General features: G+C 46.3%; 1 protein-coding gene across 2 annotated transcripts in view; it reads left to right on the top strand.

The window, feature by feature from the left end:
* Bap60 (Brahma-associated protein 60) overlaps window positions 1–13,257 on the top strand; it is a 37,857-nt gene extending 24,600 nt beyond the window's left edge. For both annotated transcript variants that reach the window (XM_077697998.1, XM_077697999.1), the window contains 5 exons: window positions 588–907; window positions 3,523–3,577; window positions 8,066–8,146; window positions 11,426–11,548; window positions 13,046–13,257. In XM_077697998.1, the coding sequence (XP_077554124.1) occupies window positions 588–907; window positions 3,523–3,577; window positions 8,066–8,146; window positions 11,426–11,548; window positions 13,046–13,201 (735 nt within the window). In that variant the 3' untranslated portion in view covers window positions 13,202–13,257. The remainder of the gene's footprint in view (window positions 1–587; window positions 908–3,522; window positions 3,578–8,065; window positions 8,147–11,425; window positions 11,549–13,045) is intronic.
* The last annotated feature ends 1,129 nt before the right edge of the window (window positions 13,258–14,386 follow it).

Genomic DNA, 14,386 nt, shown 5'->3' with positions numbered 1-14,386 from the left:
ACGTTGTCCGTAGAAGCATCGACGATTGGGTCAGTTAGTAGTGGAACCTTGGAACATCTTGGGAACAGTGTGAAACCAATAGGGACACATAAAGCTGTGGTGTGTCAAATTTATTCTTGTGTCCATGTTGGATTTGCTTTGTTTCAAAATGTTCAAAGTTCACGTCGTCCATTTGGTCATTCGAAAAGGGACAAGACATTAACTGTGAGAATTCAGTTGTACGAGGAGTAAATAACTAGATATTCTCAGCCGTTTTCACAGTGTAAGTGGTCTGCAGTGATGACAAGGTCTGTGTTGAAGTAATTAAAGAATTAAAACCCTATTGCTGACCCTATTGCCAACCTATGCTCGGCAAGAGGGGTCGGCCGAGGACAAGATGGCGAGAGGAGTTGTGAAAATTCGGGGGGAAAACATGGACTCAACTCGCACTCAATAGGCATGGTTGGCAATCTTTGGAAGAGGCTTGCGTCCTACAGTGGACACAACCAGGCTGATGACGACGACAAATCGCATAAACTGAAGGCAGAGAGGCCAGTAATAATTGCCTGCTCTGCACTTTGTAAAGACAAGTGCCCTCTTGCACCTAGGTGAAGCGCCCGGGGGACAAGAACGTGCGGTGCACCATCCTGCTGCTGCTGGACTACCAGCCGCTGCAGTTCAAGCTGGACCCGCGGCTGGCGCGGCTGCTGGGCATCCACACGCAGACGCGGCCGGTGATCATCGCCGCCCTGTGGCAGTACGTGAAGACGCACTCCCTGCAGGACCCCCACGAGCGGGAGCACATCAACTGCGACAAGTACCTGGAGCAGATTTTCCAGTGCCAGCGCATGAAGTTCGCCGAGATCCCCCAGCGCCTGCACCAGCTGCTGCACCCGCCCGACCCCATCGTCATCAACCACGTCATCAGGTGCTTCTTTGCTCGAGGGTCCGTGCGGAAGAAGGGAGGAGGGAGGGCGTTAGAGGGGCAGGCATCGATGGGCTGCAGGTTCTGTCTCGTGTTTGTTTTTAGCTCGCGACAGAATTGCTTTTATTTTTGTTGGATTAACCTTGATTCAGTTTTGAATGAGGCCAGTAAAATAACCTATCCGGAAAGGGACTACATTTGAGAATTAAATTATTTCAAGAGGACTACAAAAAAGTATGCTACTATTATCAGCATACATTGCAAATGTTGCGTTTAAGTTAATGTGTGTAATGTCATTTATATATAAATAAATAGCAAGGGACCTAGCTCGCTGCCTTGAGGAACACCATTCAAAAACGATGGGAAGATAGACTGTTGGCCAGAGATGTGTACTGACTGCGTTCTGTTTTCTAAATATGATTTCAGTAGTTAAAGGGGGCTTCCCATGAATTTCTTATTGGGGTAATTCTTTTGCGAAAATATTGTGGCTAAAATTTAAAATGGCCAGGTTGAGTTGTTATGAACATGTTTTTATGACACGATGGTTGATACAAATCAATGACAGCTTGTGTGGAAATATGATCCCACAGTTCCAACTCATGTCTTAATTCAGGCCTTAAAAAATAATAGTGTAAATACCATTAATAATTAGCAGTGGTAGTTTTGACATGAATGATGAGATGCTGCCACTTCCATAGTCCTTCCAGCTTCAGGATTCCAGAAAGGCTCCTGTAAAACAAGTGATATATAATTTTTTTAAGACATATTACCTCATAGTTGCCAGCTACAGTAATATGATAACCAAAGCAAGCTTCATTTTTCTAATTAGATGGGAAGCATACTGAACTGAAATTTGAAAATTATCACGACTATGACGGCACGAATATGACGGCATTTTGGCTGTTTCGCCCCCACTTTAACGAGGCATAACTCTTGCTGCATTGTTTTCACACATTGAGGTGTGAAAAGTATGTGAATTTTATTAACCCGGGAATAAAGAACACAGTGACCATCTCTGATCACGGAAAATTCAGCTAAAGGATACATTTTACAGTACTGTATTTTCGCGCGTATAACCCGCACCAAAATGTGAAAATTTTAGTGGACAGGTAGGGGTGTGGATAATATACACGGGGTTTTTCCTTTAGTGCAGCTTCACGGCAATGCGCGTTGTGTTGTGAAGCCCCCCTACGCAGTAACAATGACCAAGCGTACCATGTCAGCGGTAGCGCAAAACATACAAGGACAAGGAAGAAAAAACAAGGACGAGCGCCCTAGTAACAACTGAATTTTATTATTGAATTGTGACTTTCGCTTTGCAAATGTTCGCTTTTTCTGCCTACATATTACGAGGATTTTTTTTTCTTTTCTGGCGGGCTGAAATTGGAGGTGCGGGTTACGGTATATGCAAGGGCGGGTTATATGTGCGAAAATATGGTATGCGCTGCTCTCTTTGCTTGCTGACTTGTTTCTCCCAGCGCTCTCGCTGTCTGGTCGCATGTGAGGCAAATGAATGTGACCTCAAAGCATTGAGGCACAGGCAACGTAACAGCACATATTATAGACATAAGATACATTTGCAGCTTGGCAGTGGCAGTGCTTTTTGCAACGTGAAAAGAGGTTTGCAGTCGGAATGCGTCCCAGTGTGTGAGAGGCAGAGCCAATACCTTGGACGAAAGAACCGCTTCAAAAGAAAGTCTTGTGTAATGAAGTACCTTTATCATCTTACAAATGCAGTATTTGTAAAGAAACAGGGGAGAATTTTGAAGCCTCTCAGAAATGCAGGCTTGGCAAACTTGGGGAAATAAAAACGATAGAGTGCGACAGGCTCAATCAGACACAAGTAGAAACAATAAACTGCCACCCACGCATTTGCTTTGCGTGTTTCTATTTGTTTTATTTGTTTTTAGCAACTCCAATTTTTTATGATAGCAATACCTTTTGCTACCTCAACATATTTCGATTATTCAGAGTCTGCTTAGTGGCTTTTGCTGTGCGTTAGTGGTACGCATTTTTTTGAGGGGTTGTCAGATTTCTCATTTGGCGTCTTGGTGTTGGTTTTGAAGAATAAAAATGGTATGCATTAAAAAAAAAAGCTAGAAATGAAGAAGTGAGTCCCCTGGAAGAAAAAAATGAGTTGGTTAAAATGGCTGCCAAGTACTTGCATTCCTTCTTCAGAGTGCTTGAAATTTTGAACTGAAAAAGCGTGGTAGTGCGGGCTTGTTGGTACATACTTGACGACAATAACAGCGCTTTAACGGGACGCAAGAAAGGTTGACAGCGCCTTGTCTGTCAATCTTTCTTGCGTCCCGTTAAAGCGCTGTTATTGTCGTCATGAAATCTTGAGTCTTGCTCTAGACTTCTTTACATTGTTTTCCTTGGTGCTTACCTCTGCTCCACTCCAAAAGCCAGGGTTAAGATCCCTGAATTCCTTGCAGGTGCAAATTATTTTGTGACAAGGCTTTTGGAAGTGACATTGCTTCGTTGTCTGGGTTTGTCAGTGCCACTTATAGTGTTTGACTAATTTGTGAGCTGTTTGTTAGGTGTAGTCACACACACCTAATTTAGTTGTGTCTGTTGCGAAGAACTGAGACAAGTCTTTGTGCACATCGACGCAGTGTGGAGGGACCCGACACCAAGAAGACTGCCTGCTACGACATCGACGTCGAAGTGGTGAGCAGCTCATCTTTTCCTTTTCCTCTGTGTGATTTGCTTCGTTCTTATTTGGTTATTTTTGGAGGGCCAACAGAGCAAGCAGTTGCTCAGGAAACTCAGGGCTGCAATTACATTGGATAGGGGAGTGGGGACAAATAGCGGCAAAAGGGTTAAGATGTGTGCCATTGCGTCCAATATCCTTACATGGTAAATGGCACACAGCATTGTTGGCATTGCGAGAGCAGGTAAAGAGCACCACTGCAGTGCAAGAGAACAGGGCTTGCTTAAAGGGGATACTTTTAAGGGGGGACGCGGCTTTCAACTTCGGAAAAATGACCAAAACATCGTTTTTTTGAAACCCACGTATTCGGCTTCTATGTTTCCTATTCTGTGCGTCTGCAAAGTTTTTACGCTGAAAAGCGTCGCAAAGTGGCATAAAAAAATACTTTTGTCAGGCGCGGTGACAAACTATCAGCGCAAAAGGGCGAAAAAACGGCAATTTTCGGAGCGCTCTATCTCCGCAACGGTGCCACCGGGCGCGGCCATTTTGATATGGTTAGATCGGCCGAGCGATCGTCTTTCCCGTTCCGCTCATCTCTTTTATCTTCGTTCATTCACAAACGCACAAACGGCAGAAAAGAAACGACGCACAAACGAAGGTAGAAATAGATGCTGAAGCGGTATTGGTCCTCCGGTCGGGGCGCTGAACTACGACCCTCCCGATTGGATGTCGCGGGCGCAACGCAAGATGGCGGCCGCCTGAGCTGCGTAGCGAGCGGATTGAGTTCATTTTCGCCGCTTCGCTCGGCCAAGTTTCTGTTCAATCTGTGGTATTCAACACGGATGTTATCGCGATGGGAATGCCAGAGATAACGAGCCAGATTACGGGAAGTTGTGTGGCTCGAAAGGCGGAGGTCATCGAACGCTTCGTGGTGCGCGTGACTCTACCGTCGCCAGACCCCGGAGGGTGACGCGGTGTGCGCGCTTGCGATAGCGGTTCGTGAAGTGAACTTTTAGTCGGATTTGCGATGTTTACACGCTTAGTTATTGCTGTGTTTTGACTGTGGGCTCGCTAGCCTTGAGAAAGAAACGGTCGACGCGTCAAACGCTGCGGCGCGCACGGCATAGCCGACGCGCATTGGAGCATCACATGACTGGGCAACCAGTTACGATTGAACGCCAGTAGTTGTAATTAATGCCTGCGACGTTAGTTTTAATCTTAAAAGCGACCTGACCAGCCATATCAGGTATAATCAAAGCTCGATATGTCGCGGTAAGCGTGCGCTGCGATGCGCGCGAGCCATATCGCCTTTCTTGCGCAACGTTTCCCGTGCACTTGTAATTTTCATGCAAACAGGTTTGAGTTAGTAATATAGGAATAAAAATATGCTCTCTGCGTTAAAAATGTACGTTACTGTGGCAGCATTTAACAGTGATTTTTTTTGGGAAATTATTGATACCATTGCTCAGGGCATACTAGCTGTGCTGCGAGAAATATTGGATGCCTTGAATGTCAAAAGTAGTAAAAAAAAATATGCTCTTGCATTGAAGTTGGGAGTTATGCAGAATACTCTACCAAGCTTCAAAGTAGCTCATTTTCAACCTTGTGGTATGCAAACTTTTGGCAATGAACACCTGCACTATGAGTACTAAGTTGCTGTGCCAGGCAAGATAAAACATGAAAAAAAAGCCAAAAATGTTCAAATTTAAGTTAAAAAAATGCTTAACTTGTTGCCATGGTGACAACACTACAAAAGGAGGTTGTCCAGTGCGATACAGCCAACCAACTAACCTACTTTGCATTGAAAGCCCATTGAAACCCATCTCCCCTCCGTTTGGTTTGCAAAGGGGGGTATGTACTCTTCACGGAGGAGCTGAAAATGATGTTTTCTGGAAAGAGAAAGGCTGAAAAGGCACTCCAATTTCAAGGCAAGGCCTTCCAGAAGCCCCATGTTCAAAAGGACATGAAAAGCTACAACCGTGACGACTTTTGATATGTGAAACCTATGTTGCAACTTCGGAAGCCGTTTTCTCAAAACAGTTTTTTTTGCCACCTGTGTCGCTTGTCCCAGGGATTTCTTCGTGACCGCTGGGTCTATTTTGATTCCGTTTCTTGCATTACATTCCTTGATGAACTGTTCAGGTCGTGACACTTTTAGTTTTCCAGATTTGTTTTTTGTGATTTTTTTATTCAAATAATCGTTCACAGTTGACATGCCTGTTGCACATTAACCTCTAAAAAAATGAAAACTAAAAAACATTGTGTTGTAAAAAAAAAATTCTAAAACTTTCACGACCTCGTCCATTCATTTGGGAATGCAAAGCACTTCGAACAAGTTTTCTATCGTGTTTTATAAGCTGCTCAAGCTCGGTACAAGCGGAACAGAAAGAAAATTTCATACATAAAAAAGTTATCAAAATATTAACTTCAAATTTTTATGGTGTTATCACAGAAGCATTTCCAGTTGCTGTGCCAATTTTCATCAAAATCCACAAAGAAATAAAAAAGTTGATTTTGAAAGCCACGTCCCCCCTTAAAGCCTTGATACCGTAGAAATGCTTTTATAAGGGCTTTTAGCTGAGCTGGCTTTTTTTAAACAAGATCACTATTTGGGCGTGCCTACCAGTCAGCGAATGACATGTTCCGTCTACAATTAGACCGGATTTGTCCCTGAAGCTTCGTTTAGATATTTTGCGTAAGTGCCGGAGGCACGTTTCATCTAGATGTTGATGTAGCTTGCGTCCAGCGGGCCCGCACAATGACATGCGTTGCCATGTTCTGCAGTCGGCCTGTTAAATAGTGAATTGCTGAGGAAGGGAGCGCTTAGATAAATTGCAAGGGGGGCGTCTAGCATTTATAGGAAGTATGGTAGCTTTCGGAAAAAAAGGGTGACCATCTTGTTTGTCTGCACTAGAATCTGCAAAGGTTCCTCCAAGTCTTCTTGGGCGCAAGTTTAGAATGACTGCGGAAGTTGTCCTTGCGCCTAATCGCCGCAGCCGAGCTATTCCTGAACACAGCGCAAATACATTCGAACCCCGCTACAATGAACTCCGCTTAAATGAAATTTTTGCTTAAGCGAAGTATTTCCTATTTCCCATCACCTAGCCTTAGAAGTCAATGCACCAAAGTCCTCGCGACAACAAACCATTTGTCGGGATTGATTTTGCTTCAACGAAATTTTCGCTCATTGGGGCTGGGTTTGAACATTTTTTTTTACAGTAAAATAAGCATAACGCCAGATATCTGTAACTTTTTATACATTCAGGTCGCTTTGTTTTACCGAAAACGTGCGCCGCGCACCCACACCATTCATAGCTGGTGATAACGATGTGGGTGGCCGCCTTTTACATAAAGCGCAGGCCCAGTTCGCCAAGCCAGAGCTACAGCCAATTCGTATTCAGTTGAAATCGCACGAATGTGCTCTGCTGCTGACGCGGCGCCGTCAGGTATGCGTTGTGTGCAGATGTCATTGCAGTTTTTCTTCTACAATTCTTCAAAGTCAAAAGCAGAAATAACGTTTTGTGTTTAGTCTAGAATCCGCGTCATCCTATCTTAGTCACGAGCATGCAGTAGTGATAAATGCAACCGCGCGGCTTGCCTGCTAAGGTCAGTTGCTGCCGTGCCCAGTCAGAGGACAAGATAACGGCACCGCTCCTGCCACAAGCGAGAGGTGGGCTTCCGACGGCCTAGCAGCTATGTTCAAGTAATCAGCTCGGTAGATATGCCTTGTTGTACAGCAGTATGTTTTCCGACCATTTCTTCCACCCCCCCGTAACGTGTTCTTGATGTGCTAGTAAAAAGCAGACAACCATTGGTATGTTGTTATCCGAATAAACACAACGTAATTGATCGTTACTCCCTTTCTAAACATTCTATTATGCTGTCGATGGTGTGGATAATATATGGGGCAATTTTTCTTGACCTTTCGTGGTGTGTTGGGGCAGATTTTGCCTCAACAAATTTCCAGCTCAACGAAATTTTTTGCACGTCCCGTCAACTTCGTTGTAGTGTGATTCAAGTGCAGTCTGCTACTGCGAGTATTTTGAATGTGACACGAGTTGTTTGCGTGATTTTTTGGACTTAATCCGCTTATGACTTACTGTAGCAACTTCGAATAGGCGAGGTGAGGTAAAGCAGGTGATGTTACGCATTAAAAGTAACCTCCTTTCAGACTGCGCGCGCACATTGATACCACGAGTCCGTTACTTCAGCGGAGTGATACAGTGCATGAGCTGTTGCCATTTTTAACTTGCACCTGAGTAGAGTAGATATCAGGCCTCACACTAACTAAAGCTGTAGACTGGGCTAGTTGGTAATTCATAGTGATCAAATGTAGCGCATCAGAAACACACGGATGAGCGCTCGTCCGGGTGTATTCTTTCCGTCCTGTGTGTTTCTTTTGCGCTACATTTGATCACTCATACTAACACCAGTACTATTACAGAGCTGTGCAGAGTTTCTTGCTGTGCCCAGAATGGTCTGTAAGAAGGTCTTTGTTCATGCAGGACGACCCCCTCAAGGCCCAGATGAACAGCTTCATCCTGTCCACAGCCAACCAGCAGGAGATCCAGTCGCTCGACAACAAGGTACTGGCTGCTGCTGGGGGGTACAGAGCCGCTGTGGGCTCATTGTTGCGTCTCTGCCGTTTATTCTTTTCTGCCGTATCCCTGATGCGTGCAACATTGCCACACAGCGATGGCCAGAAGGCTGCCATCTTTATCAGTCTTCCCTTTGCCATCGAAAATACGGTGGAATCTCAGTGATACGAATTTGGTTGATACGAATTTCGTTGTGATACGAATTTTCAAAATTCCCTAACTAATATGCATTGTATAGATAATTAAAAAAATTTGGATGATCCGTACACATTTATCACTCTGGTGCGGGTGATATGAAGACGTGAGTAGCCGTCTGCGGCATGGGTGGGAGGCGGAAGTTTTGGTACGGTCGTGTGGCCTCGGTTGCGTGCGGGCACAAAAGTATTAGTCCTCCCCTGCTGTTTGTATTCTTTTTCATGGTATTCGTGTTTATAATAGCAGCGGGAGAGGTGCTGCTCTGGACGAGCAGAACGTTTCACTTTCTCCATACCTGTTGTTTCTCCCGGCCCTCTTTTATCTCCCACTACAATCTCTTCTCGCTGTCCCTTTCGTTTCCACTGGCTGCAACTCGGGTGCCTCTAGCTTCCTTTTTGTAGTATACCGTATTTACTCGCGTAATGATCGCACTTTTTTTTTTTTTTCAAAAATATGATGCAAATTTAGGGGTGCGATCATTACGCGAGGTAAATTTTTCGCGAAAAAAGTTTGAGCGCAGAAAACGCCACTTGCAGGTCAGAATTTTTACGATAATTCTCATGAACATAATAAACATAACAAATAAAAACATAATAGAAACTCCACCGACCACTGAATGACCACCGAGTGACGCAAAGTGCAGTGTTTTCATTACGCAACGCGCCGGTATTACGGAATTGCGGAACGCGCCGGAACGAGTTTGCTGCGAGGTGAGAACAGGTCGACCAATAAGTGGCTGCTGCTGTCACAGTGTGGGGTATCACGACACGGCTGCCGAGGCAGCAAGCCGAGCACGTGTTTTTTTTTGTTTTTTTTGTCTTGTGAGTACATTATGTGCATTTAGTGAGAATTTCTTCCACACCAATTATGAACTCATGCTTGCCGATATCACTAATATCATCAAGTTCGCGGCACTAACGTAGCCATGTCCGCTTTGAAAGAGGAGGAAAGAGGAGGCACGACCATCGTCATCAAACTTGGCACACATATGACATATGGCTGCGGCATGTTCAGGGTGCGATGATTGCACGGGAAATTAAAAAAAGTTGTATTTTGACGATGAACTTCAGGGGTGCGATCATTATGCGAGTAAATACGGTACTTTTTGAATAAACCACAATTTGGGTGGCAGTCTGACGTTTCCTCTCGTTTCGGACCGTGAGCACTCTCGCCATTTCGCCTTCTCCACATTCCTCGCTTCCCTCTATGCCCCACGCTCTAGCTGTCGATTCGTCACCTTGCCGTGCTACTTGTGCCGCTTTTGCGTCGATTACGTGTGTGAGTTGGTGTTCCTCGCATCGCGTCGGCGATGTGCAAGCGTTCTTTTGGCGCTTGCGTTGATGATTCGGCCCGACACCCCGGCAGCAGCTTCTGCCCCTCAGTTGTCGCATGGTAGTGGCAGGAGCCTCACGACTTGAGTCATTATAGGAAGATGCACGCGTCATGGCGGCAATTTCAAAGCACTCCAAGCATCTGACTGGGCCACGTTGCGGCGGATATTTGGCGCAAGTGACATCTTGCAGCGCAGTTTTCGTTCACATTATCAGTTCCTTTCCAGCACGAGCAGATTAGTTTACGTTTTGAGCTGTGTTCTAACGGAAGTTTGGAAGTGGTCGCTGGAGCCACCGTACCTGTACCTCTTCACGGCGGGAGCCGACACCATGTTGCTGCCACCTGTTGCATGCGCAGCGCGTTTCCACGTGCAGAGAACTTGTTTTTTCTCGTGTTCTTGTGATACAAATTTTTGGGTGGTAAGAATATTTTTGCCGCCCCGTGAGATTCGTATCACCGAGATTCCACAGTATATGCGCACTGTGTCGCAGTCAAGGAAGCCTGGTGCTTAAATGCTTACAGGGGGGCTGAAATTTTTACAGTGCCGATACAGGCTAGGTTGTGCGCAATTGTCACCTGTTTCCTTAAATTAGGGTGCACTGTCAGAAGATATGGGGAGTCGACTCAAGAGAGCCAACAAACCCCACCGAATCCACAGGGCACAGGTGACAAAGGGGGTGGCCGTCTGATGAGCGGCTTTCGCCGACTAGAGCGGCAAGAATGAGCGAGAGCCTTGAACGAAAAACAGCACAAAGACTTATATTTAGACAGGCAAGTCACAAACACAAGCACGAGGTAACGGATCGATAATGACAGACAACTTAGATGGAATTCAAATACAAGAAACAGTCCAAAATTAGACAAAATGATACAAACAGGAGCGTTAACAAAGGAATATTACGAAGCGGAGCAGTTAACTAAAAGAAAACGAACAGTTCGATGCTTATGAGAGACAGAGTCCCAGCATATTCACCGACCGGGCCGGACGATGCACCGCTGTCGGAGGCGATTCGGCTACCTGGGAAGCGTGGCTTCGTTGTAGGCCAGGCCGTCCGAGACGATCACGGTGATTCGAGGCCCGGGAGTACGTTGGAGTCCTCCAGAGCGCGGGTCGCCGATGGTGTGATGTACAAACTGGCAGGTGCCGTTGCCAATCACGACGTCCAAACGTAGCTGGCTTGCTTAGGCGCGGCTCCTCCTTTTATAACCGTGCCGGCGCGGAGAGGGAGAGCACAACACACAACGCGCCCGCTCCAGCCTTGTCTCGGGCGAATAGAACCGAACTGAATGAATCGAACGACTGCAAGAAGAATTAGGCGCTGTACAATAAAAACGAAAAATTTATAAGGTACTTTTAGACATCGTACGCTCGAGTTTGTGACAGCAATATTAGCTTTGTTTTGCACCAATCCTAATAGCAGCCTTGACTACAGCCTACAAACGGAGCAAATGCCAGTCCTGTCTGTTTGTGCCGGTTTCTGCATCTGGCCATTTTTGGGCACCACAGCCACATGGGGGCCATCGAGTAAACACATTTGAGGCAGTGCGGTTATCAAGCAGAAGCACTTCTAGCAGACTTTTGCCAGACAGGAAATGCAACGCTATTTTTGACTGCAGCCTCTGCAATGAGCTTGTCACACACGCTCGCTTCCCGTCGGCTTCCCCTGCGACAGGCTTTGGCTCTTGTTGGCTCATTCGTAGCTTCGAAGCAGCCACCCTGTGACCTGCCCTCTTTTGCAGATCCACGAGACGGTGGAGACCATCAACCAGCTGAAGACGAACCGGGAGTTCTTCCTGAGCTTTGCCAAGGACCCCCAGCAGTTCATCAGCAAGTGGCTCGTGTCGCAGATGCGCGACCTCAAGGTGCGTTAATTCACACAGCCCCGTCCTCTCGTTTCAAACCTGGCCGCTCTTGAAAGCAGCTTGTCACTGGATCCACATACTGTGTGGCTCGTATGGGCCCGTGACATCCCATGGACATTCATGGGATGTCCGACAGGAGACATCCCATGGACATCCTAATATTTTCCATTGAGTTTTCTGGTATCGGTAGCAATCCAATAGCAACTTCTCCGTGCCTTGGAACTTTGTTATGCCTGCCAAGTTTTCAACACTGGTGGGGCTTGGGACACTGAGTAAAATTTTGTTTCCCAGCATTTTGTTTCCCAGTAAGCCCCTGTGAGTGTAAAACATGGAAGTTGGAGCATTAGCTGGTGCCATTTTCAAGCAAGTGCGAATTTGAGAGGATTATGAGTGCCCAAATAAAAACAGTGTTGATTAGTCAGCGAAGTAACCTCTTTGGTGCAAAAGCTGACAGGAAGGTGAGAAAGGATCTGACACCATGTGCATGGCTCTTGCAACAGCACAACTTCATTGAAATTGGAGGAAATTTCAGGAATTCAGGTTTACCATTTCCTAGTAGCCAAGTTGGGAGTCCTGGTGGGCTGAAGTTATCAACTGCTAGCCAAAGGCTAGCAGTTGATTTCTCCAAGCAAGTAAACACCTGTAGTGGCATCATTACAGGGATGAAATATTCTAGTACTAGGCTAAACAGTGATAGCTGTGTGAGCAGCTCCCGGTAGAGTTTGTGCGTCGACATGTAGTCACCGTACTGTCCGCTGGCTTTTGTTCGCTCCTGCAGGCGCAAGCACTAAACGACGTCTCTACTTTCCAATAGTTTGCCAATGCTAAGAACCATTGGCCAATATTTCTTACGTGCCAATCATATCACACGCCTTTTTAGGAAGCATTTGATTTGAAATATACCCAGGGCCCTTGGGCTCATTGACTGTGCTACTGAGCCCAACGACACTGGGTTGATCCTGGCGGCGGAGGCCGTTTTTATGATGGAGCTGGAAAATTGAAACGCCCTTGGGTAAAGATTTTGGCGCACGTTAAAGATCCCCAGGTGGTCAAAATTAATCCGAAGCCTTCCACTATGGTGCTCCTCATAGCCAAGGCATAGCTTCATCACGGAAACTCCCCGAAATTAGAATTTGATTAAAAATGTACCCTTTTCAGTACAATTTGCATGCCTGGTTCCTCTCTGAACAAATTTGCGATATTGTATGTTAAACCACAGCTGTGGTTCAACATGCATTCTCTACTCGCCGAAATTTTTGACTTTGGTATTGCAGGATTCTGTAGCTTGTTGTCAAGGCTGGGTAAAAGAGTGTGTGATAATGTGTAGTTATATGTGGTCTTGATGGTCTCTTAAGTTATGGGGGAGTAGTAATGTGGCATCATGCCACACTCGCAAAGATACCTGCAGTTTTTGCAGTTGAGTGATGTAGTGCACATCACTAAACTGCACCTCACTCAACGGTATGGTGACCTGTGTGTGCTCTGCTGTCTGTGCAGACCATGACGGACGTGGTGGGCAGTCCGGAAGAGGAGCGGCGGGCGGACTTCTACTACCAGCGCTGGGCCCAGGAGGCCGTCTGCCGGTACTTCTATGGCAAGGTGCAGCAGCGGCGCGCCGAGCTCGAGCAGGCCCTGGGCATACGCAACGCCTAATAAAGAGCACACTCCCCCACTGCTGCCGCTGGTGCCACCAGAGGGGAGCCATCGTCCTCCTGTCTCTCTGTTCATTCGTTGCTTCTGAACAAGCTGGCCTCCTCCACTAAGGTGCAGCCAGGAGAAGGGTTCAAGTGCTGTTCTGGAGGCAGTGTGCAAAAGTGGCCATGTTTTGGTTTTGATTATTAGGCCTAATGTGCTTTTAGCAGTACCCAGTCCATCTGCATGGACACATTGAGCCCAAATTTGAAAAATACTACAAGATAGTCAGGTCTGAGGGTTAACCCGCTACGGTGGCTCGGTGGCTAATGTGTTGGGCTGCTGAGTTGAAGGATGCAGGTTCGATTTCAGCCGTGATGGCTGCTTTTCTGATGGAGGCGAAATGCGAAAATTGCCGTTTGTCAAGATTTCGGCGCACGTTAAAGATTAAAGATCCCCAGGTGGTCAACATTAATCCGGAGCCCTCCACTACGGCACTGCTCATAGCCCAGGTGTAGACTTGGTCTGTTAAACGGACCGACAACCGTTTTTTGTCGTGTATATGTTTTCTAGCTCACATGAAAGCCAGCGTTTTGTATAGCCGGGTAACCACAAGCAATTCATAAACAAATTGGCGGAAATAATTTTAATTTGGCAGCAAACTTTCTGAAATCGGAGGGATGGCGGTTCGTAGTGTCGAAACTTGACACTAAAATGCATGTTTGTGTATAAGTTTAAATTGTATATGTATTTTTAAACATTATTTTGAAAATTTTTACGACGCACTGCCCGCCATCGCTGTGTTGCTCTCAGTGTGGCTAACTGAGCCTCCATGTCCAAAATCAATGGCAGCGTTCAGTAAACAGACCCAGTGAAGGAGCTTTGACGATTCTGCCTGAGTCGGGGGCGTTTGTTCTGCCAAAGTATTCGATTTCAGTTTCCAAATCCACCAACGGCAGCTTAAAAAAAAAAAAAAGTTGTGCCCGAGGAGAATCGAACTTCCGACCTCCACAACGTGAAGACAGATTCTACCTATCGTCTGTCCCCACAGATGGCGCATTCGTGCAAAATAGACTGTTGAATTAAAAAAACTCCCCCCACCTCCCCGAAGGGGATCGTGCGGAAATGCGAATGCATTGGGTGCACCGATGAGTGCGCTGCGGCAAGCAGTAACGGAGAGAGGCGTGCGCTCCATGCATTTATATA

This window comes from Haemaphysalis longicornis, unplaced genomic scaffold (assembly GCF_048455015.1).
Source record: "Haemaphysalis longicornis isolate Haplotype H1 unplaced genomic scaffold, Haemaphysalis longicornis Haplotype H1 scaffold_2, whole genome shotgun sequence".
NCBI classification, from domain to species: Eukaryota; Metazoa; Arthropoda; class Arachnida; order Ixodida; family Ixodidae; genus Haemaphysalis; species Haemaphysalis longicornis.
The sequence above is the reverse complement of the archived record's forward strand: the minus strand, read 5'-3'. Positions and strand labels throughout refer to the sequence as shown.